General features: G+C 36.4%; 1 protein-coding gene across 3 annotated transcripts in view; it reads left to right on the plus strand.

Moving 5' to 3' along the window:
- CYB5R4 (cytochrome b5 reductase 4) overlaps positions 1–24,806 on the plus strand; it is a 100,385-nt gene that overhangs the window by 40,660 nt on the left and 34,919 nt on the right. For all 3 annotated transcript variants that reach the window (XM_019830915.3, XM_019830914.3, XM_003986344.4), the window contains exons 5-10: positions 10,177–10,206; positions 14,289–14,349; positions 15,784–15,841; positions 17,600–17,693; positions 21,058–21,090; positions 23,108–23,230. In XM_019830915.3, the coding sequence (XP_019686474.2) occupies positions 10,177–10,206; positions 14,289–14,349; positions 15,784–15,841; positions 17,600–17,693; positions 21,058–21,090; positions 23,108–23,230 (399 nt within the window). The remainder of the gene's footprint in view (positions 1–10,176; positions 10,207–14,288; positions 14,350–15,783; positions 15,842–17,599; positions 17,694–21,057; positions 21,091–23,107; positions 23,231–24,806) is intronic.

The following is a 24,806-nucleotide window of genomic DNA, read 5'->3' on the forward strand; positions in this document are numbered from 1 at the left end:
CACATGACTCAAAACCCAGAAATTATGATGTTATACAATGAAATTTTTCCTCCCAGCTTTGTCTCCCATTTGCCTTGAACCTTCCCCTCCTTGCCCCTGTATTATGGAAAACCCTTGTTCTGATTTTAAACTACTTTTAAAATACACCCGATTCCCTACCCTAACCTTCTGACCTGACTCTACAATCTGTATGGTGTTGGAGATCACCTCTTTGCCTCCTAAGCTTCTTTCAGAAGAGCACTCTCTGAAAATTTTGGACATGCAACAGGAATAGCAGAAATGCTGCCCTTAATTCTTGACTGTGGATAGAACGGTAGTCGTTTCTTTTAAGTAACTCCTGACTTTGACACTCAATTAAGAATAAATTGGCTTATTTGACCTGAGTCTTCTGTTTATTAGTTCAGTGAATTTTGTCACTCAAGGCCTCCGTCAGCAGTATGGAAATAGCACAGGCATGCCCAGATTTGAACCCTAGCTCCACGGCCTATTGACTGTGCAGTCTTTGGGCCAGTTTCTACCTCTGACCCTCAGTTTTCATCTGTACAGTGATTCATAGGACTAGGAAGTAACATGAGTAAAGTTCCTTTCACCGTGAGTGTAATAGATGCTCAAAAAGGATTATTTCTTTTTCTTCCCATTGTTACAAAACAAGCAGTATGTGTGTATACCAAAAGCACACTAATGTGACTTTTAGTGTCTGGAAGTTCTTCCAAACCAGTTTGCGTTTTAAGCCAATTCCTTTCTCCTTTTAACTGACTCCTAAATTCACTAATTCACTGCCAGCAGGAGACACAGTATTAATTCGAGTTCCTGAATGACTACTTTTACCTCATCCTGACTGTTCCTTATCTCATTTACATAATTTGGTACTCATGGTCATGTCTTCTTCTGTAGTATCAGAAAGTATGTGGGTTCCTGAGGCTCTTATTCCATGAGGGACGTGAAGTTAGAAAAAGGACTTTTCTGGTTTCTTTCTTCCTCTCTGGACATGAAAGACAGATGACTCTCAAAATACTTCACCAAATATGATAAACACCATTTAAAATAAGCGGATTGGTTCAAAATCTCCAGATATTTCCCCATACAAAAAGGGTAAGTTCAGGCAGCAATCCAGGGTGATAAGCTAGCTCTGAAGCCTCCATTTCCTTCTAGCACTTATCTAGATGATCTGGACATCATCTAGATTAAGAGCCATGCCAGAATGTTAACGGTCACACAGTGGGTGGAAGACCAGATTGTGGGTCTCTAAAAGCAGGGAGTTGGAACCGAGATCCCTTCCTATGGCTTGGACTCTTGAAGGTCTGTGTAATGAGTGAAATGGGAAAGCATGAAGAAAATCTGTCCAACACAAGGGAATGTCAGGTTATTTTGTCTGCCCTGACCTTATTTATGAGGTGACAGGGGAGAGGAAAGAGAGATTTCCTCAGAGAATTTGTAACCGCAGCCCTGCCTACATAAGAGTTGGGAATTCAAATATATTCCACCTATGTGGTCTCAGAAACCTCAAACCAAAAAATAAAATGGCCTCCCATTAGTAGTTTCCCAGGCTGTTTGTCAGAGGTGTATACACATTTTTAATCGTGAAACACGCTTATGACCTAAAGCCCTCAAAATTCCCACAGGTACACATCAGATAATTATTAGTGTCCAATAAAAAATTAGACAACACATGAGGAAACAAATCATTGTTTCTTGTTTCTGCAAGAAACAAGAGCAGAATTTCACCCTTAGGGCTTCATTATTCATATACAGACTAAAACTAGTTATATTTGAAATGTTAAGGACAGTAAGAATCTATTAGTAACATGAGTAAAAAACAAGAGACTGTTAAAATTGTTAACAGAGACTGTTAAAATTTAACTGTGTTGAATTAAAAAACAAGAGAGAATTTCTAGAAATGAAAAATAGAGGTGGTGAGTTTAAAAGTTACATAGCACAAGTAGCCAAAGAGTTTAGACATAGTAGAAGAGCTCAGTGAATGGCAAGATTGAGCAGCGTAAATTATACAGAATGTACCACAGAGAAACAAAGGGGTAAAAAAATATGCAAGAGGTGTGGGGGATCCAACCCTTGTAATCAGATTTCCAGAAGTAAGTAGAAGTGAGAATGAGGAAGAGGCAACATCTTGAAGGGATAATGGCTAAGAATGTTCCAGAACTAATGTCATAAATCCTCAAATTCAGCAAGTTTGGCAAATCCCAAACAAAATAAAAAGAAATCCACACATGGACTCTTTGTAGTAAAACTGCAGAACACTGAAGACAATGAGAAGATCCAGAAATAGCCAGAGAGAGACAGATTTAGTAACAGACCAGTGCTTGGTGAATTGAGAGCTAAGTTACTAGTGTAATTTATAAGCTGCTATAGCCTGTTTACCAGAACAGTAGAAGCCAGAAAACAATAGAACAGTATCTTAAAACTGCTGAGAGAAAATAACTGGCAACCTAAAATCATTCAGTAACGAGGAGGATTAGATACAGGTAGGTAAGACTGAAAAGGAAAAGTTAAAAAATAAAACAGCAACCACAAAACCAAAATCAGGAGGTTGGAAGGGTCGAGGAGACAGGCTTTCTGAATCCTAACCATAAAGAAGTAAACTGTGGTGAGTATTCTTTCTCCTCGTCACCACCTGGCTCAGGGGGGTATGAACACATTTCCTATGCAGAATGAGATATGGAGTCAGATACTTTGTATTCATAAATTAAAAGTTTCCTTTTTAACACTGTCCTCAGCTGTCACTGTCCTTAAATATTGATTACTGAGGCAGCATAGGATCTACAGAAAGCACAAATTTCATGAAGCTGACATGGGGTCAGAGCACATCTCTGCCACTTATAAGCTGTTATGTTCTTTGGTACCAGTTGACAGATCTGAGAGTTTTCCCTCAGCAGTAAAATGGGATTTAAGAAGAAAACATGCTAACATTATTGTGAGGATTAAGCAAAGGCATGTTTGCTGACCACTAGCGCCTAATAAGCTGCAGGGGGGTGGGCAGTGGAGCTGGTAGAAGTGGTTGCCGCGGTCCTAGCTACCTTCACCCCTCCACCCCTGCGGTACTGAGGCTGCTTACATTCTGTTCCTTTGTGTGTCCCTACAGTTAACAGGCGTAAACCAGCATGGACTGAAGTGTTTCACCTCGAAAGATGGTTCTGTTTCCGTAAAAAAGAAAGTATTATTATTATTGCCGGAGCATGTGAGATTAGGGCTGTGAATCCAGGTTTCACTCTAAAGCCTTTTTGGAGTGTAAGTGTTTTTGCTAGGGTGAGGCCAGTAGCTGGGAGTGATGAGACAACTTGAAAAGCATTAGAAAGCAAAGACAAGAATTTTACAAATCAGAAAGGTGTTGATTCCAAGTAAGTGGATCGTTTTTGTTACTTGTTTTGTTTTGTTAACAGTAGAGACTCAAGATACAGTTTGGACTCCAGGCTAACCAGCAGGAGTAGAGCATGTAAAAGGAACAGTGTAACTAAAGAGAAAGATCTAATGTGTCAGAAACAAGGAATGTTCCTGATAATTAAGGTGAAGTTCCATTTTAACATAAGTACCAATTGTGCCTTTCGTGTATGAGCAGGGATTGATCATTGATCTCTGCTGGGCCTTATTGATAGAAATTATTAGAACAGGGTAACTGTGTAATTGTCCAAACTGGGGCAGCTCTGAGCATGCAAGGAGGCTCTGTGAGTAATCGTGGTGAGACAACAGGGGATAAACCGTGACTGGCAAACTGCAGCATGTGTTCGCTCTCCGGTTGGAACTTCTGGATGAAATGGGAACAGAGGATGAAAAGAGTTGAAGGAGGAGCAGAGAATGAAAACAAAGATGAAGTGAGAACAGTAGGGGGAAAGAGACTATCGCTGGCATGGGGATTTGTGGGGGGGGAGATGGGCACCCAGGGGCTACACTGAAGGAGAATTTTAATGCATGGGCTTCTTTCAGTACAAGATCCCTCACATACTCTTTTAAGGAGGTGGTCTGCCAGACCCCAAAGCAGGGGAATCCAGAATTGGCATTTTATGGCCGTCTCCACAGCTGGGCAGTTCTGGGAGGATAGTTTTCAATTTATCTGGTGGTTTCTAGCGTGGCGGAGGTGAAATGCACAGGTATGTAGGAAGAAAACAGCAAAGCTAACTGCACCAGAATATAAAACATGATACTGGTGGATCTTTATCAAGCAAAGAATCAGTGTTTTTTGTAATCCTTTGTTTGAAAAGCATTACCGTTTATATTGTGCTTTAAAAAGATCAATAATGAATAAAAGGAGAAACTTCCCTTGGAAAGTTAAGCTTCGGTTCTTGATTATTTATTTATGTGGAACACTACATTGTCTGGCAAAGATGAAAAATGTTCTTGCTTCTTGCCCTATTTTAGTTCTCAGCTGCCATTATTGTAGCAGCATGCCACATGTGGCTGTCGAATGCTAGGATGTGCCTCGTCCAAGCTGAGATGTGTTAAAAGTGTAAAAGACTGCATTTTAAAACTTCGTTGTAAAAAATGTAAAATATCTCATAAATTTTACATAGATTACATATTGAAATGATAATATTCTGGATCTATTGTGGTTAGTAAAATTACATTACTAAAATTAATTTAACCTGTTACTTTTTGTTAATGTGGTCATTAGAAAATTTAAAATTATGCTTATGGCTTGCATTACATTTCTTCTGGGCAGCACTGTTCAAGACCAAATTTTTTAAAGTGGGTAACTTTAATGAGTCGATTCTTTGCCTTACAAAAGGAAGCATCTATGAGTTCTGTAAATGGAGGGATTCTCCAATTGAATAACCATGGCCTTTAAATAAGGTACATTTAAATAAAAACCTCAGTATCTTCACTTTTATTTTTATACTTAAAAAATTAAAAAAAAATTTTTTTTTTTAAGGTTTATTTTTGAGACAGAGAGAGACAGAGCATGAATGGGGGAGGGTCAGAGACAGAGGGAGACACAGAATGTGAAACAGGCTCCAGGCTCTGAGCAGTCAGCACAGAGCCCGACGCGGGGCTCGAACTCACGGACCATGAGATCGTGCCCTGAGCCGAAGCCGGATGCTTAACCGACTGAGCCACCCAGGCGCCCCTTAAAAAATTTTAATGTAAGTAAAGTAAGTAATGTAAGTAAAGTAAGTGTACTTTAAAAAATTTTAATGTAAGTCATATTTTAAAAATACTAATCATATTTTCCAGTGACATAGTGCAGTGTCAGAAATGTCTCTCTCTCTTTTTTTTTTTAATTTGTCTTAAGTTCATTTATTTTTTAGCTCAAGAGAGAGTGAGCAAGGGAGGGGCGCAGAGAGAGAGAGAGAAAGAGAACCCCAGGCAAGCCCCCCACTTGTCAGTGCAGAGCCCGAAGGGGGGGGTCAAACTCACGAACTGTGAAATCATGAACTGAGCTGAAATCAAGAGGTGGACACTTAACTGACTGAGCCATCCAGGTATCCCAAAAGTGTCTCTTCCTAATTTCTCATCAATTTATCATGGTTTCTAATACTTTATGTTTTTTGTTTTCATACCCACTCTCTCAAGCAGTTACTGACTGTAAAGCACTTGGAACGATATCAGTAGAATACTTAAAGGTGGAAGAGGGTTTAGAGCTGTTTTAACACCTTTACTTTAAAAGTGAAGATGCTATATGTTAACTCACTCGAATTTAAATAAAAACTTGAAAAAACCCCAATAAGTGAATAAAAATAAAAGTGAAGATACTGAGGTTTTTATGTATATGTACCTTATTTCAAGGCTGTAGTTATTCATTTGGAGAATCTTGCCATTTATAGAACTCATGAATGCTTCCTTTGGTAAGGCAAAGAATCACTCATTAAAGTTACCCACATTTGCATAATTTTTTTAAATTTATGCCAGTGATTTTCAACAGGGGTTGATTTTGCTACTCAAGGGGCCACTATCTGGAAACATTTTGGTTGGCACAACTAAACTAGGTGCTCCTGGCATTCTAGTGGGTAGAGGAGAGGGCAGTGATGCCATGGAATAGCCTACCATGCACAGGATAGACTCCCACAACAAAGAATTGTCCAGCCCAAAATGTTACTAGTGCTGAAGTAGTGAGACCCTCTACTTTAGTTTTCTATTCTTAAAAATGATAGTATCCACAGCACACATATGTGAAGCTGGTATGTAGACAAGTAACTATTGAATGGGCTGGCTGCTGGCTGGAAGTTCGAAGTAGAGTCAAAGTTCTCTCATCGAGGAGCTTCAGTTTCCTCGGTAAAATGGGCTCAGTGGGTGGGCAAAATATAAGCTCAGGTGCCAACTGATAGGAGGAAAGCAAGGCCAGCCGAGGCTTAACTAGTGGAGAGAAAGAGCAAGGTGTTGTGGTGATATGGACCTTACCAGATGAGTAAATTTGCTGTGTTAGTCAGGCTGCCTTAATTTGCTTTTGCTGCTGTCAGTCCATTGTCTGAGTGATTCCTGCCAGAAAGATATAAGGGAGAGGTCATTGAAAATGGGGGTGAGAAGTCCCTGGTCAAGGGCAGGTGCAAACCTGAATAGGAAGTGTGTCATGCTTTGTGGGTGCTACTGACCAGTGTTTGGTTTAGGTGAGTATTTGTTTTGTTTTCAGGGAAAGATGATTTTTGAACATGTGTATATTCATGTGCAGGTGATGCCAAATAAGGAAGGAGTGGTTAACCCTAAGAGGATATGACAAGAATGGAAAATAACTGATAACTTGGGGGATTGAATAAAAAATATCAAGTATACCCTGCCTACAGAGAAACCACAGACTTCTAAAAATGCAGTTTATTCTGTGACTAGTTAAATGAGTAGTAGGAAGAAAACTGACCAGGAGTACGTACACATTCTAGTACTTTAAAATCTCTTTAACCCTGGAATTTTTCAGAGTATGTGTTTCAACTATTAATTACTTACTTTAATTCTGCCAGTGAACTATTTCTAGGGTGAGGGGTAATTCTGAGCCTTGAAGTTTAAAGGATGTATAAAATTTAAAGGTAATTCAGAAGATGATTACAAAGATGAGTAGAGGAAAGTAAAAGGTAAAGATAGTTTAGAAATATTGAAATCATTAAATTTTATAAGATTTGAGAAATTAGTGTGTAACTTGAAACGAAAATAAGACTTAAGCCTCATTTATGTTATGAGGAGTTCCATTTAGAAATATGGAAGAATTTCTAGAGAAAAAATGGTTATTAAACATATTGTAGAGAGCCAGGGAGCCATCTTCTGGCAAGCCTGAGTAGTTAAGGGAATATAGAATGCTGCATTTTGGTCTTGGTGTTAAGATCTCTGGTAATAAGACTGAACTCATATCTGGTGGTTACATGATACCGACCTTTGGAAATAAGAAGATGAGGTATGTAGCTACATGTTAAATGCTCAAATATAAATACTCAGCATTTGTCTTCCTAGGATGCTTTTCTTCAGGGCCTCAGTGACAAATGCCTCGATATTGTCAAAACGTAGCTAAAATATTACCTCCTCAATGGAGTCCTTTCAAATTCCTTCCAACTAGAGATATCCCATTCTATGCTTCTAGGTATGCTACATACCTCTTTTAAAGCATTTATCATATTGTGTGTGTTCAAGAGAATGTATCAGCATTTTATTTTTAATTCCATTTATTTAATTTTTTTGAATAAGTAATGCATTCACATGATTCAAGTATGTGTAATGCATTCAAGTGTGTGTAAGTAATGCATATCACATGATTCATACCTCGGTCTCCCATCTACTGGTTTCCCCTCCCATGTATACACAAAGGTAACCATGTTATTCTAATTTCATTATGAATCCTTCCAAATTTATGGGTGCATAAGCAAACAATATATATTCGTATTTCCCTAACTTTTTATCAAAATGCTTTCACATTATGTCAATATGTTTATTAAGATGATGGCCAACAAATATTTATTTTTTAAATATTTATTTATTTATTTTGAGAGAGAGCGTGTGCATAGGGGAAGGGCAGAGAGAGGGGGAGAGAGAGAAAATCCCAAGTAGGCTCCATGCTCTCAGCGCAGAACTTGAGGTGAGGCTCAGACCCAAAAGCTGTGAGATCATGACTTAGGCCGAAGTCAAGAGTTGGATGCTTGACTAACTGGGCCATGCAGGCACCCTGATCAAATATTTATTTAAAAAATGAGTATACTGGTAAAACAGATTTTTTTCTTTCTTAATCGTGGGGGTCCTCCTGTGGCTTCACCCAACAGAGGTAAACTAGATTGGGCCCACAATTGAAAATCCTTACCTACCCTTTTACCGCAGAAGAGTAGAGTGCAGTCCGTAAACTGCAGTGCTGGCTTTCAAAATTACTCTGATCTCTCCAGAAAGCAGAGGTTCTTATCAGAGTAATGCAGTTTAACCAACATTATGAGAAAATACAAATTCTCTTGGCTATGGAATTAATGATCTAGACAGAACATCAGATTTCTTGTCAGTCTCATGTGACTAAAAGGACTCAGATGTAAATATGCTTAATAATAAAAATAGTCTTTTATTTCTATGTGTCAGTGTTTTGAAAGAGTTGCAAAAGTAGAGTTTTTAAAAGTAATTTAGATCGTTTAAGTAGAAAAATCTCTTCCTACTGGTACTTCTTGCATTAAAAAAAAAAAAAAAAAAAGATTCAGAAAAAATGACCTATGTAGTAGGATCCAGAAACTTCTGACAGGTTCAATCAATTCATGTCAGGCGGGAAGTAAATCATATAAGATAAACATATATTTTTCCTTAGAAACAAATTATGTGGGGCAATTTTTCAAAAGCTGTGATCCTCTTAGATAAAAACAAATTGTTTTACTTGATAAATGACATTCATCAAACTGCCAAGTATGTGGTACACCGAAAATAGATTTAATTTACTTTTATCTGTGCGTTTGTTGGTTGTTCTAAGATAAAACAAATAATTAAAACTAAGTAGGAAAGACAGATGAAACCCACTGATGAAAGTAAGTGATCAAGCAAGGACATCAGTGATCCCTTGCAAACTGTAATGACTAGATTTTTATTTGGCACTTGATAAGCAGAGCTCATTTTGAGGTATAAGTCAAGTGGTTTTTAGGTCTTTTGTCTTTCCAGAAAGTATTAACACTAGCAATGGCATAGTAAGAAATATGATGCTGAGTCTTAGAGGCTATGAAGTCTAATCTTGGCTTTGTTGCTAAAAAGCTATGGATTTCATTCAAGTCCTTGACCCCTGACTTTCAGTCTTAAATGAGGGGATCAGATGGTAATTTGCTGCATGTTGTTAAGATCCCTTTCAGCTTTGAAATTATTTTGGTAAAATAAAGAAAATAAAAAGAATAGTCATCTGGCCTCCTTAATCATGATTATTTTATGATAGTTGAGTGAAGCAGAGGTAATTGTGGTATCCCTGGTTGATTGAAAATCAGAACATAAAAGATTTGAAAGCCTTCATTTAAGTGGTTTAGTTTTTGTTTTCTATAAAACAAAGTCACCTCAACAATTGATATCTACCAGTTTACTGCTTGGATATTTTGTTGGCTTGAATTCTTTTCTCCTCCTCCTCCTCCTCCTTCTTTTTTTTTTTTTTTTTTTTTTTTTAACTCTGTTAACTTGCTGAGGGTTTTATTTTGACCATATGGTGTAGCATCTTTGGTGGTCAAAATACAATGTAGATTTGTGAGTTGGTTGCCATCCTGAAAGAAAATAACTGTTAAATATTACTGTGTTGTACATACAAGTGAAAGTCTTATACTTTCATCATTTTGCCGTTTAAATTTGGAGTAAGCAATAATCTTTTTATGTATTGACCTAGATTAGATTAGATAAGAAAGGTATAAGGTGTCTTTCTTTGGGTTGTTAGCGTGAACATTTTATTTATAATGTGTAATATAATAAATTCTGAATAATTTTGATTACTTTGGAATATGATGACCTAAACAAAACTTGGGTTTTTATATGCTTTCTAAAGAAATTAACCAAGATATTAGAAAAAAGTATTCAGAGAAGTAGAGAAAAGCTCAGTGAAGTGGGAGACAAACACCTGGAGAAGAAATGGCCCAGCAATTTTCAGAATGAAGCTTCCTTGTTTGAAACATCGACCATCTATTTATTAGCTTTGTTTTTCTCCTCAGACCTGAACAGAAACTCTTCAAGGAAGGGGCTGTTATCTTCAAATATTAACTGATACTCTCTTTGATGTTATAGTATTATTATCTGACTTTTCTTTTCTAAATCACTGTACAGACTATCATGAAGAAAAGAAAGTCTTAAATGGTAAGTCATATAAATTTATGATAAAAAATGGATCGTATTCTTATGAATTACATTCACATACAGAATTGTTTTACAGAATTATTTGGGGTAGTATTTGGATTTTTTTGGGGGGGCGGGGAGGATATTTTTTATACAAAAGATGTCTTTACTTACCTAAACTTAGAGGCTTTGGCAGAACTTTATAGATCCCTTACTCCAGCCATTACTCTTAGAGTAAGTAGTCCCTCCTGGAACATCCCTGAACATGGCGATCATCTGCCTGCAGCTTGAATATTTGTTAGTGATGAGCAGTTCCACCCTCAGAAGCAAGACAGAACAAGTCATATCCCCCAGGCATGGAGCTGAGTGCCAGTGTTTGCATATAGATGCTGAATAGCCTATTACTACTCTTTCCAGGCTCAGCAGCTCTGGCTTCTTCAGCCATTCAGTATGACCGAGAATTATGACTGACATTCTCCCCTCCCCACCTCCAATCAATCAATCAGTCAATACATACATAAATACATACATACATACATACATACGGTGTAGTGGTCAGTATTGACTCTTAGGAAATGCCTGGGGCTACGTTGATTGAACTACTTGTTTAAGGTATGTTTTTTTTTTCCTATTTATTTATTTATTTATTTTTATTTTTTTCAATATATGAAATTTATTGTCAAATTGGTTTCCATACAACACCCAGTGCTCATCCCAAAAGGTGACCTCCTCAATACCCATCACCCACCCTCCCCTCCCTCCCACCCCCCTCATCAACCCTCAGTTTGTTCTCAGTAAGGTATGTTTAGAAATAGGTTTTTTTTCTCCATGTTTGCAAAAGAAAGTTATAGAAATTCAGCTATAAGCTAGATTGCCAGATTAGTTACCCTTCCTTTTTTAACTTGAGGAATACCGTCGTCTGTATGTAGACTGACTTATTTCAGTTTTTAATGTAACACCTGAAGCTTTTTGTCTGATAGTATAGCACTGTATTAAATGAAGGGCCTATCTTGGGTTCCATATACTGATTGACTCTTTTGTGATAATAGGCATAAAACCATTGCTTAAAGACTAATTACTGATACACTGGGCATTTCCATTCCCACCACATATGGCTTCCAGATCCATTAGTTTCCTGTTGCCCTCCTCTGGATGCACTGCATTTAACTAATACCTCGGTTCAAGGTGGCCTTAAGAATGGAATATTAACACGTGTCCCTAAGTGTCTGGCTGGCACAGTTACCTGTCATGATCTTGTATTCTATAAGATTGTGATATTTATATTTATATTTATATTTATATTTATATTTATATTTATATTTATATTTATTAGCTTCTTCTCATTTTGGTTCATTCAAGACTATGTGGTAAGTCTGTGTATTTGCAGATGTGATCTGTCTGCCAGGAATGTTGTTATTCAAATAACTATTTTAAATCCTGAATGAGATAGATTACTGTGGTATTCCACTAGAGACCTGATCCCTTCAAATTAACAACAGTCATCAAGCAGCACTTTGGGGAAAGAGAATATCCATTCAGTCCACCTAACTTTAGTTAATTATTTTACTCCACCCCTCATTCACCACAGATTCCTTCAACTTTTCTAGAATGATATTATATATAAGTTGTTTTATTTTGCTTGGCAGATGTTGAAATCAAAGCACATTCCACAGCCTATGACATTATTCTGTTCTAAAAAGACATATTTGTATGACATTGTATAGTCTTTTAGAATGTTTGGAAATTGTCTCCTTTGCTGTCTCGAGATTGCAGAGCAAATTTCTTTACTAGTTTGAATTTGAGGAAGCAGAAATGGTGGTTTTTGTAAGATCACAGTGCTGATACTGACTTCAAATCCAGATTTCTTGGTCCTAATCAGGTCCTAATAAGACCCTAATAAGATCAAAATTGAGTAACAATCTGTGAATCCTATTGATAGCTTTTTCTTATGCAAAGTCTTAGATCGTGATGCATTTGTTTTTTATTTATATATCTAAGAGGCCTCCATATGATAAATGACATTAATCTCATAGTGAAATATCTTTTAAGTGATTTTTCAAATAATTTATTAAGATTATCTTTTCTTGGGGCGCCTGGGTGGTGCAGTCGGTTAAGCGTCCGACTTCAGCCAGGTCACAATCTCTCGGTCCGTGAGTTCGAGCCCCGTGTCGGGCTCTGGGCTGATGGCTCAGAGCCTGGAGCCTGTTTCCGATTCTGTGTCTCCCTCTCTCTCTGCCCCTCCCCCGTTCATGCTCTGTCTCTCTCTGTCCCAAAAATAAATAAACGTTGAAGATTATCTTTTCTTATTTTTTGTCATTTGAGATAAAAATACATTTTCATTTTTATAGTCCTGTTGTTATACTTTTAGTTTTCTGGTAGAGCATTGTTCTTTAGGATTCACTCCTAGTTAGTTCATAACTGTGGTTTTGTTATGTCCCATCTTTGAGACTTCTTTTGTTTATCTGAATATTAATTGTGTTCTGTAGAGTTGCATAGGAAGAGATGGAAACTGAGTGAGTAAGGCCTGGACTCAGGGCTCATGATCAGCCTCATCCCCCAAAATATGGCTGTTTGATATCTTGTGCTTGCACTTAAGTTGGATTTAAACAGAAGCTTCTATGGCTGGAAACAATCTTGAAACCTCTACATTAGTTTGTTTCAAAGATGCCTCCCCTCTCTGATTTTATATTACTGTGACTTTCTTTTAAAGTTTTTAATGTTTATTTATTTTTGAGAGAGAGAGAGAGAAAGCAGGGGAAAGGCAGAGAGAGAGGGAGACACAGAATCTGAAGCAGGATCCAGGCTCTGAGCTGTCAACATAGAGCCCGATGTGGGGCTCGAACCTACAAACTGTGAGATCATGACCTGAGCCGAAGTTGGTCGCTCAACCGACTGAGCCACCCAGGTGCCCCATATTACTGTGACTTTTAAAAAAATTTTTTTTTAATGTTTATTTTATTTTTGAGAGAGAGAGAGAGCATGATCAGGGGAGGGACAGAAAGAGGAGACACAGAATCTGAAACAGGCTCCAGGCTTTGAGCTGTCAGCACAAAGCCTGACACGGGGCTCTAACTCACGAACCACAAGTGAGATCAAGACCTGAGCCTAAGTCGGATGCTTAACCAACTGAGCTACCCAGGTGCCCCAACTGTGACTTTTGATGTGAGACCTCCAGGATTCACCAGAGACAAAACATTAAATTTGTTTTCCTGCACAGTTTGAGGAATAGAAATGTAATTGTTGCAGTGATTTGCAACAGCCTTTTGGCAGCAGGCCTCTTTTTTTTCCAAACCGATCCTTCCAGATACCAACAGCACAGTCCTGTTGTGGGAGGGAAATACAGAATGCTTTACAGAATCTCTAGAGTTCTTCCACATCTCTGAGTTCTCAACTAAAAATCACAGTTTTAGTGGGCTTTTAAAATGCTGTGTTGCTGCATGCTGACAGGATTGATTTCAGTGAGATTGTGGAGTGACTGGAACCCTCAGACATTTCTGGTATTAAATATAAATTGGTACAACCACTTTGGGAAATTGTTAAGCAGCAGCTAGTAAAGCCAGATCTACACACACCTTGTATACTTGCAAAAATGCGGATATATGTTCTTTAAGAATGTGCAGGTACATATACAAGAATATTTATAACAGTGCTATTTATGTATAATAGCCCAAGACTGCAAACAACCCAAATGTCCAGCAACAGACTGTATAAACTCTCATATTTATACAATGTAGTATAAATACAAACTACTGATGCGTTCAACAGCATGGGTAATAGTTCAGAAGCCTCAAGGTTTGATTTATTGCTTACTATCAATCATACTTATTTGACATAATGCCAAACAAAAAAAGCCTCAGACCAAAAGAGAACATATCTTATGATTCCATTTTTATAAAGGTCAAATACAGGCAAAAACTAAGGATGCTAAAAGTCAGAATAATGGTTACCCTTGGGGGGAGGGGTGGTGCTGGCTACAAGGTAAGTTTTTGTACATCTATGATTTGTGTCCTTTTATACTATTTTAATAAGAATTTTACTAAAAAGAAGAAAAAAAATAAATGCTATCTAGATGAACGGTAGCTGTTTTGTTTTTCTTTGTGAAGGCATGCTTCCCAAGAGCCAAGTGGCAGATACACTTGCCAAAGAAGGTTGTAGTTCTCCAAGGTATGGATTCTTGTTGTACTTTTTAAAAGCTAAATTACTTCTACACCAAAATAGACACATTAAAAAAAAATAAACAGCTCTGAGTTTGAGTTCATGCTTACTGTATTAATCATGGTTCTTTGACATAAGAACTGTAGTGCTCATTTATCAGGCATTGTTGGAGAATGGGCTGTTTTCTGTATGTGTGAATTTTTAGTATAACTAAAGTTTGATCCATTTTAAACACTTACGTGTTTAAATCTTTGTGTTTAAAAAATTTTAAGTTAAAAAATTTCAAAAATATTTTTGACTTTAAAAACTATTCAAAAATATTTTTCTGATTATAAAATATACATTCATGGTGGAAAACTTGGAAAATCTAGAGAAATAGAATAGAAAGTGTTAAAATCAGTTGTAATCTATCAACTCTGGATGTGTACTTAATATTTGGTCTTTTCCACCCAGCTTGATTCATATAATACCTATTTCCATATTATTCTATTTTGATAAGACTGGCATTGCAATGTATTTTATGAGCAGTATTCCTGTGTTCTATGTCATATTCTGCAAAAGCCATTTTTTTGTCTGCCTTCCATCATATGACCATACCATAATTTATTCAACTACATTGTTTTTCATATATTTAGTTTGTTTTACTGGTTTCTATGGAAATCCTTCAAAACGTATTGCATGTCAACTGTCTTAGTAAATTACGTGATCTCTAAATATTTTTGTTAAAGTTAACATTTCAAATGCCCTCAGGGTTATATTTATTCTTTGTAATTTTTTTTTTCTTCCTTTCTCCCCACTGCCAGTCTATAATATAATAGCATCCTGCTATATTTGTTAAATTTATTAAAGTATTTCATATACAGTTTTAACTTATGGGCATAAGGAAATCTCCTCTAGGATTTACTCCAGGGTGTCCTTATGTTTATAATAAGTGCAAAAACAGTATCAGTTTAATGAACATCTATTACAAAATGGAAGACTTGGTTTTACCTTAACTTTTACTGTTGAACCATTAAAAGACCTTGATGAATTATTAATCTTGATAATAATATATTTGTGATAGGGAGGAGTGAAGTTAATAAGCATGTAGATTTTGTCATGCTTCTTAAGAAAGTATGTTGTGTTACTGCTCTTATATAAAAGATTTTAATATAATGTGTAACCTTTCTAAAAAGTATCTTTTCAAGGATATTGTTTGTTTCAATCCAAGTTGGAATAATTACCCCCTAATTGTAAGACCTACCCCCATTATTTAGAACAAAGTTTACCTAGAGAAATATATTTTTCACTATAGATTTTAAGCTGCATATTTAAAATCATATACTTATGTTGTCATATTGCATATTTTTAAGCCATATATTTTTAAAATCACATATTTAATGACTTAATATGTGTTACTGTACAATTATTGATATAATTATTCATTCTTTTAATATTTTATAGCTATGACTGGTTCCAGACAGACTCTTCAGTGACTATTGTAATATATACTAAGCAGAAGGTAAACAATGTCTTTAAAATCAGAAAAAAAGTGAAGTCTTAATAAATGCCAGCTATTTTCTAAGCACTCTTTTTATATTATTAACTTATTTACTCACGGTAACTCCATGGAGTAGATCCTTTTGTTATCCCTATTTTATACATGGGGAAAACAGAAAGATTAAGTAATTTACCCAATGTCACACAGTAAGTGGCAGATCTAGCAGTTTGAACCCAGGCAGCCTGGCTCCAGAGTATATACTCTTAACAGCCATGCTATAGCGTCTTAAAAAAAAGCTAGACTACAAAGTATTTTACGTACTTTTCCACGCACACATGCATCTGTGTGTGTGTGTGTGTGTGTGTGTGTGTGTGTGTGTGTGTGTGTGTGTAAGCATGGATAACAAAAGTGAGAATCCCAGTTAACTTCATTGTAAGAACTAATTTCTTGTGCATAAATTGGAATTTGAAGGACAGTAGAGACTATGATACTTGGTTTAGTATGCTTAAAACACTAATGGGATTCAGACACCCTCTTGAAACTAAAATTAAGGGGTTAATTGATTTACTAAGTACGTATTGAATTTCTGCTTTATTTGCAGCACTATTTTAGAATTCAGGGATCTAATGATGGGCTAGATATGTACATACTTGGCTTTCATGGGGCTTGCATCTGAGAAATCAGATCAGTACACAGACAACTTACAACATCTGCAAACACATCCTTCAGCAACTGGCAAGGTTCTCACACTGGAGGAACCATGTAAATTTAAAGACAAGTTCTGGCAGCTAGGGATTTCTGAGAATGCATGCTACTTCTGCAGTAGCAGAACCACAGATGAGCTGTGAGTTCCTCTGACCATTGCAGCATGATGTGACAACAGGAGTGATGGTAATCTGCTTGATACAGCCAAGAGGACCAGAGGCACTGCCTGAACCGCTTCCACTCCTTCTCTTTATTGTCTCCTCATCACACAGTCCAAAACCAAGAGGGCATGGCCTAAGGAGGTTGGGGTCTGCTCCCATTGGTAATGTCAGTGAGGCACAGAGGATGAATGATTAAGGGAAGGGGGAAGATTTCTATGTGGAATAATGCGTGCATTATACAGTATACATGATAGGTGCCACAATAACTTGTACCAAGACTATGTAGAAATTAGAGCTGTCTAGAAAGCTGAAGTCAAGAGGTTGTGTAATTTGCACAGCATCATGCAGTAGTAAAAAGATTAAAATGAAGATACATATCTTGATTTCTGGTCTGATTCTAATTTTTTCCAGAGTATTTATTCAATAAATATTTACTGAGCACTTACTAGGTACCAGGCAATATTCTTGACAGTCTCATACATTCAGAGCTTAGAGATGAGTGGGTGAGGTAGATATTAAGCAGAAACAAATATATAATTAAAATTGCAATATGTGCTTTGAAGGAGAACTAGGTTGTATGAGAGAGAAAAAACAGGAGTAATATTTATTCACCTTGTGGGTTCTATAAAAAATGCCTTATGGGGGTGCCTGGGTGGCTCAGTTGGTTAAGTGTCCAACTCTTGATCTCAGCTCAGGTCATGGTCTCACAGTTTTGTGAGTTAGAGCTCTGGACTGACAGTGTGGAGCAAAAGATAGATAGATAGATAGATAGATAGATAGATAGATAGATAGATAGATAGATAGATAGATAGAGCCATATGAACATCCACTGATCATCTTAAAAGTATAGTAGTTATAGAAATTTGGGGCAAATTTTACATTTTAATCTTTCTCTTTCTGCTTTCTGTTTAAGGATATTAATCTAGACTCAGTAATAGTTGATCATCAGGATGATTCCTTTAGAGCAGAAATACTTATCAAGGATTATTCATATATTATACACGTTGGTAAGTACTTTATTCTTTATTAATGGAAACAACTCCAGTTTCCCTTAATTCTGGCAATAAACTTGGTCTACACTCTAGGTAGCAAAAATATTTTATCTGATGTTGTCATTTTGTTTTGTCATTTTTGATTTATCTTTTTTCTATTTTTTTCTTTACACTAACAACAGTGCAGGCAAATGGCAGCCTGACCTTACCTTTCCCAAGTTTAATAAACAATTCAGTGCAATCAAAGTCAGTAATGATATGAAATATTTGTTGCCCTGGCTTTGTTAAATGTCTTTTACTTGATATCTGCAAACAAATCTCTGGAGACCTGTCCCATGCTCCTAGAACAGCCATCACTAAGTGCTCATTTCATTGGCCTGTTTTTTTTTTGCCAGCTCCACCATGGGAAGTGCAAGGCGGCACCAAAACAGCGTGGACTGTAAAGTTGTATTGTATCCCTCAGCTGCCTGTTCCTTCATAACCTACAATTCACTCTGTCTGCTTTGAGAAATTAAAGATCAAAAGAAAGAAACCAGAACTAAAATCTGGAACCAAAGATGCCAGGTTTAAAAAAAAAAATTTTTTTTTTAAACATTTATTTATTTTTTGAGAGACAGAGAGAGACAAAGTGTGAGCAGGGAAGGGCAGAGAGAGAGGGAATCACAGATTCCAAAGCAGGCTTTGGGCTCTGAGCTGTCAGCACAAAGGCTGATGTGGGGCTCAAACCCACAAACCATGAGATCATGACCTGGGCCAAAGTCAGACACTTAACAGTTTGAGCCACCCAGGCACCCCAAAGATGCCAGATTCTAAATCCACATTTCGCCCATAATGACTCTAGGATTTCACCCTTTTCTGCTCCAATGAAGGCGATATTGTTCTAGTTAGAAGATAGAAAAGAAACAAACAACAACAATAAGAAAATTATGTTTTAAGCAGTCATTCTTTTAAAAAAAATTTTTTTAGTGTTTTTATTTATTTTTGAGACAGAGACAGAGCATGAACAGGGGAGGGGCAGAGAGAGGGGGAGACAGAATCTGAAGTGGGCTCTAGGCTCTGAGCTGTCAGCACAGAGCCCAACGCAGGGCTCGAACTCAGAGTGTGAGATCATGATCTGAGCTGAAGTCGGATGCTTAACCACCTGAGCCACCCAGGCGCCCCTTAAGCAGTCATTTTTATATGAAGAACATCATTTAGTTTTGCAAAACAGAGACTGATTCTCCAGACCTTGGGTGACTCGGGATTCTGTTTGCTGCCTTACTGTATTTTTTTTTTCCTCTTTCCTTTTTATAATTTTAGTTTTTGGTTTTTTTTAATTTACATATAAATTAGCATATAGTGCAACAATGATTTCAGGAGTAGATTCTTTAGTGCCCCTTACTCATTTAGCCCATCCTCCCTCCCACAACCCCTCCAGTAACCCTCTGTTTGTTCTCCATATTTATGAGTCTCTTCTGTTTTGTCCCCCTCCCTGTTTTTATATTATTTTTGTTTCCCTTCCCTTATGTTCATCTGTTTTGTCTCTTAAAGTCCTCATATGAGTGAAGTCATATGATATTTGTCTTTCTCTGACTAATTTCACTTAGCATAATACCCTCCAGTTCCATCCACATTGTTGCAAATGGCAAGTTTTCATACTTTTGATTGCCGAGTAATACTCCATTGTATTTATATACCACATCTTCTTTATCCATTCATCCATCAATGGACATTTGGGCTCTCTCCATACTTTGGCTATTGTGCATAGTGCTGCTATGAACATGGGGGTGCATGTGTCCCTTCGAAACAGCACACCTGTATCCCTTGGATAAATACCTAGTAGTGCAATTGCCAGGTTGTGGGGTAGTTTTATTTTTAGTTTTTTGAGGAACCTCCATACTGTTTTCCAGAGTGGCTGCACCAGCTTACATTCCCACCAACAATGCAAAAGAGATCCTCTTTCTCCGCATCCTCGCCAACATCTGTTGTTGCCTGAGTTGTTAATGTCAGCCATTCTGACAGGTGTCAGGTGGTATCTCATTGTGGTTTTGATTTGTATTTCCCTGATGATGAGTGATGCTGAGCATCTTTCATGTGTCAGTTGGCCATCTGGATGTCTTCTTTGGAGAAGTGTCTATTCATGTCTTTTGCCCATATCTTCCCTGGATTATTTGTTTTTTGGGTGTTGAGTTTGATAAGTTCTTTATAGATTTTGGATACTAACCCTTTATCTGATATGTCGCTTGCAAATATCTTCTCCCATTCTGTCGGTTGCCTTTTAGTTCTGCCTATTGTTTCCTTCGCTGTGCAGAAGCTTTTTATTTTGATGAGGTCGCGGTATTCACTGTTTTACTGTATTAATGAAATACCTTCAGTCCTGAATTTGATCAGAGTAGAAAAATGTTTTTTCTTTCCTATTTTCTCTATTCAGTAAATTAATCAGACTGGAACCTTAAACTTTTCTTCTAGAAATAACCTGTCCTATTTTTTCTTAACATGAGACCTAAAGTATATTGCCTCTTGGGGAAGAATTTTAAACACACACTCTAGTATCTAGAAAAGTATACATTACTCATTAGCACTGCATGATTTTTCTTTAAGTGAAACCTCCTTGTCACCATCTATTATGTTTCAAATACTTTGTGGCTAATTTTGTTCACACTGTAGCTAACAATATTGTAGCACACAATACAAAAGAAAAAAATATGACTATTTTTGACTCCAAAATACTGCAAGAAAATACTTTTGGATGCTGTTATTGGATTGGAAGAACTAATGCAGAATGGTAAGTTCCAGATAGCCTTGTTAACACAGTGAAGTTTGAAGCAGATGTCTGTGAAAATATTTCTTCCATCTCCTCCTTCTGGAACATAATTTCCATAAGGGCAGTGGTTTTTCTTTCATTAACTGTTGTATCCATAAAGCCTAGAAAGTAATACATACTCAGTAATTTTCTTTCAATAACTGAATGAATATTCAACCTCAGAGAACAATAAGAAAGGAAGAACTAAGCCAGACCCAAGCCAGGCCCGTATACACACCCATGCTTGTGCTCACACTGAGAGCACACACGCTTCAGGTGCAACACGCCTTCCCACCCTCCTCCTGTCTTGGTTTGTAGGGACGGCAGTCTGGGACCATGCTTTGGACTAGTGTGGGTTACCTACTTGTTGGCAATTGAGTATTTGGTCTTCAATAGGGAGAGGAATTGAGAAGTTGAAAAAATGTATTTGTATTTAAATACTTTGACATTTTGGTTGTGCAGTTTCTTTCTCCTGGCTCTCAGAATATGTTTTACTTACCTTTAGAGATTTGAAACAGTGCATAAAAGAACCATTTAAATGATCATAGACTGTATGAATTGAAGTTGGATTTTAACTAACATATTTTTCTTTCCTAGAACTAAGCCATGAAATTGAAGAAGATTTTTCTGGTAAGCTACCAAAAAATAATTACATGTATGCATGCACACACACACACACACACACACACGCACACAGGGGAGAGAGAGAGGGAAAGGAGGAGAAAAATCAGCATTTGTCTTATTCTTCATATGTATATTTTCATATTGCAAAACAAAGATGTGACATTTTCTTTATAAACAAATATGTTAATGTTTATAAATATATTCCCCCAGGTTTTTTCTCCATCTTTAATTTCCCCTTATTCCTTTCATCTCTCTACCCTTTCCTTTTTCTCTCCTTAGAAAAAAATTCCTGTCTTCTTTCCATTCTTCCTTCCCTCCTTATCTCCACCCCACTCCTGACATGCAGCCTGTTAAATATACTAGACCAGACAAATTTTTCTTAGGTGTATATATTTAAATATGTAATGTTAACAGAGCTTATTAAATTATGAATTTTTCTGCATATAAAAGTGCAATGTGGATTTTACAAAGCTGTTAATAACATAATATTCATAGAATGGTGGTTTTTTGGGTTTTTGTCCTTTGCTTTTAGCTTTATTGAGGTATAAATGACAAAATTATAATATATTTAATTGCATGATGATTTGATATATGTATACATTGTAAGAGAATTCCAAAAATCGAGTTAACACATCCATCACCTCACATATTTACTGTTTGTGTGTATGTGAGAACACTTAAGTTCCACTGTCTTAGCAAATTGGAATTGAACAGTATTATCAACTGTAGTTACCATAATTATACATTAGATCTTCAGACCTTGTTCATATCTTAACTGAAAGTTTGTATGCTTTTGTCATCTTCTCCCCACACCCTACCCTTAGCCACTGGCAACCACCATTCTACTCTCTGTTTATAGGAGTACATGACCTTTTCTTTTTTCTTTCTTTCTTTCTTTTTTTTTTTTTTTTTAAGACTCTACATATAAGTGATACCATGCAGCATTTGTCTTCTCTGTCTGGCTTATTTCATTTAGCATAATGCCTCCAGGTTCATCCGTTTTGTTGCAAATGGAAGGATTTCCTTTTTTTTTTTTTTTTTTTTTTTTTCAGGCTGAATACTTCATTAGAGATATGTACACATATATCTGTAAATATGTATACTTTTTTAAATATTAGTCCTTTCTTGTTTTAAAGTACTGTCAGAGTACCCTATACTGGTTCTGTGCCTTCTTTTTTTCCATATAACATAGTAAACTCTGTAAATTGTATAAAGTCAAGGACCATGTTTCCATATTTGTTAAGCTTCAAATCAATGAATGTTCATTGAAATGAATGTATTTGACTAATCTATCTTAAAAAGTTATTGTTAAATTGCTATTGAATTATGTGTTTACAGTGAAAAAGAATAGAGTGTTTCTAAAGACAAAATGAAATATACTTTAGGTCTTCAAAAGCATATTCAATTCATAAAAGTTTATCAATATGTAAAGTCTATATCTCATTATTATACCCATATATTCTGCACTATCTTAAAAAGTCAAAAATAAAAAGATAATGTAAAGGGTTTTTAATTATTTAAGATTCATATGCACTTTTTAGTGATTCATGAGGCTTTTTCTGTGTTTACTAGGCTCAGTATTGATCTACTGAATTTACTCATAAGAACCTCTCAAATCTCAATTGAGAAATGTTAAGAGTATAAATAAATTAAATTTGCTCTTATGAGTCCATTCAAGGACTAATTTATATGTCAGCCAGCCCCTTCCTTTTTTGTTTTGGTTTTTAGCTATGTGTTAATTACTTGCCATGTCTGTATTTGAGCTTATATGAGAACTGTCAATACATATTAGTTTGGCCCTTGATAAATCAGCTTGAAAGAAGTTAACTTGAATCATAAAGTAAATTAAACTGGATTTAACATCACATAAGGCATAAACAATTTTGATATGTATACAAAGTCTTACTAATGATCCCTGTTATTCCTATCAGATCAGGACATTTGTATTGTTTGAGAAAGATTGATTTTAGAATAATGTATTATATTTAGTTTCAATGAATACAAACGGAATTTATCTTTTCAGTGCGGGTTGTTGAGAATGTGGGAAAAATAGAAATTGTCCTAAAGAAAAAAGAGAATGCTTCTTGGAAACGTCTTGGTCACCCCCTCGAGAATCATAATTCACTTATTCCAAGGAAAGATACAGGTACGCTGTGCTGTTATTTTGAGTCCTCTGTTCATGAAAATATTTTGTCAGTAGTACACCTGTACCAGAATTTGGAAGGCCATTTTGAGATGAACCTTTAAGAAGTTGAGAAAGAACATAGTGTCTTTTTTACTCCTTTTTTAAAAAAAAATTTTTAATGTTTATTTAAGAGAGAGAAAGAGGCAGAGTGCAAGCAGGGGAGGGACAGAGAGAGAGCGAGACACAGAATGCAAAGCAGGCTCCAGGCTCCGAGCTGTCAGCACAGAGCCTGACATGGGGCTCGAACTCATGAACCCCAAGATCATGACCTGAGCTGACACTGGCTGTTTAGCCAACTGAGCCACCCAGGCGCCTCTCCTCTTTGTTTTCTTTTATTGAGGTATAACTGACATATAACATATACTAGTTTCTGGTGTGTAATGTAATGATTCGATATTTGTATACACTATGAAATGATCATCACAGTAAGTCTAGTTAACATCTGTCACCGACAGATTTTTTTCTTGTGATGAGCTCTTTTAAGAGCTACTTACTTAGCAACTTTCAAATATTCATTACTGTACTATTAGTCACCATGTAGTAAATTATATCCCCATGATTTATTTACCTTTTAACCCATTCTCCTATTTTTCCCAACCCTGACCCCTGCCTCCAACAGCCACTAATTTGTTTTCTGTATCAGTGAGCTTGAGTTTATTTGTTTTGTTTTGATTTTTAGATTCCACATATAAAAGAAATCATACATGTTTGTCTTTCTCTGTCTGACTTATTTCACTTAGCATAATATCCTTAGGGTCCATCCATATTGTCCAAATGACAAGCTGACAAGGCTTTATTCTTTTTTAAAACTGCTGGATGGTATACCATTGTGTGTGTGTATGTATATGTATGTGTGTGGTGTGTATGTATGTATATAAATATATATACCACATCTTCTTTATCCATTCATCTATCAGTGGACACTTAACTTGTTTCCGTATCTTGGCTATGGGGAGGTGCGTGTATCTTTTTATATTAATATTTTATGTTATATTTTTGTTTTCTTCAGATAAATACTTAGAAGTGGAATACTGGATCATATGGTAGTTGTATTTTTAATTTTTTGACAAACTCCATTCTGTTTCCCATAGTGGCTGCACCAATTCAGATTCCCACCAACAGTGCACAAGGGTACCCTTATGCAACTCTTATTTTGTGTTTTTGAGAATGTCAGTTCTCAGAGGTGTGAGGTGACAGCTCATTGTGGTTTTGATTTGCATTTCCCTGGTGATTGGTGATGCTGAGTACCTTTTTATGCACCTGTTGACCATTTGTATGTCTTCTTTGGAAAATGTCTCTTTAGGTTCCCTGAATTTTATTTTTAGATTTTAATCTATTTTTTAATCAGATTGTGTTTTTGCCATTGAGTTGCATCAGTTCTTTATATATTTTGGATCTTAACCCTTTATCACATATATGATTTGCAAATATCGTCTCCCATTCAGCAGGTTGCCTTTTCATTTTGTTGGTGGTTTTCTATTATTGTAGAAGCTTTTTATTTTATTTTAAAAGTTTATTTTATTTATTTTTGAGAGAG

This window comes from Felis catus, chromosome B2, assembly GCF_018350175.1.
Source record: "Felis catus isolate Fca126 chromosome B2, F.catus_Fca126_mat1.0, whole genome shotgun sequence".
Classification (NCBI taxonomy): Eukaryota; Metazoa; Chordata; class Mammalia; order Carnivora; family Felidae; genus Felis; species Felis catus.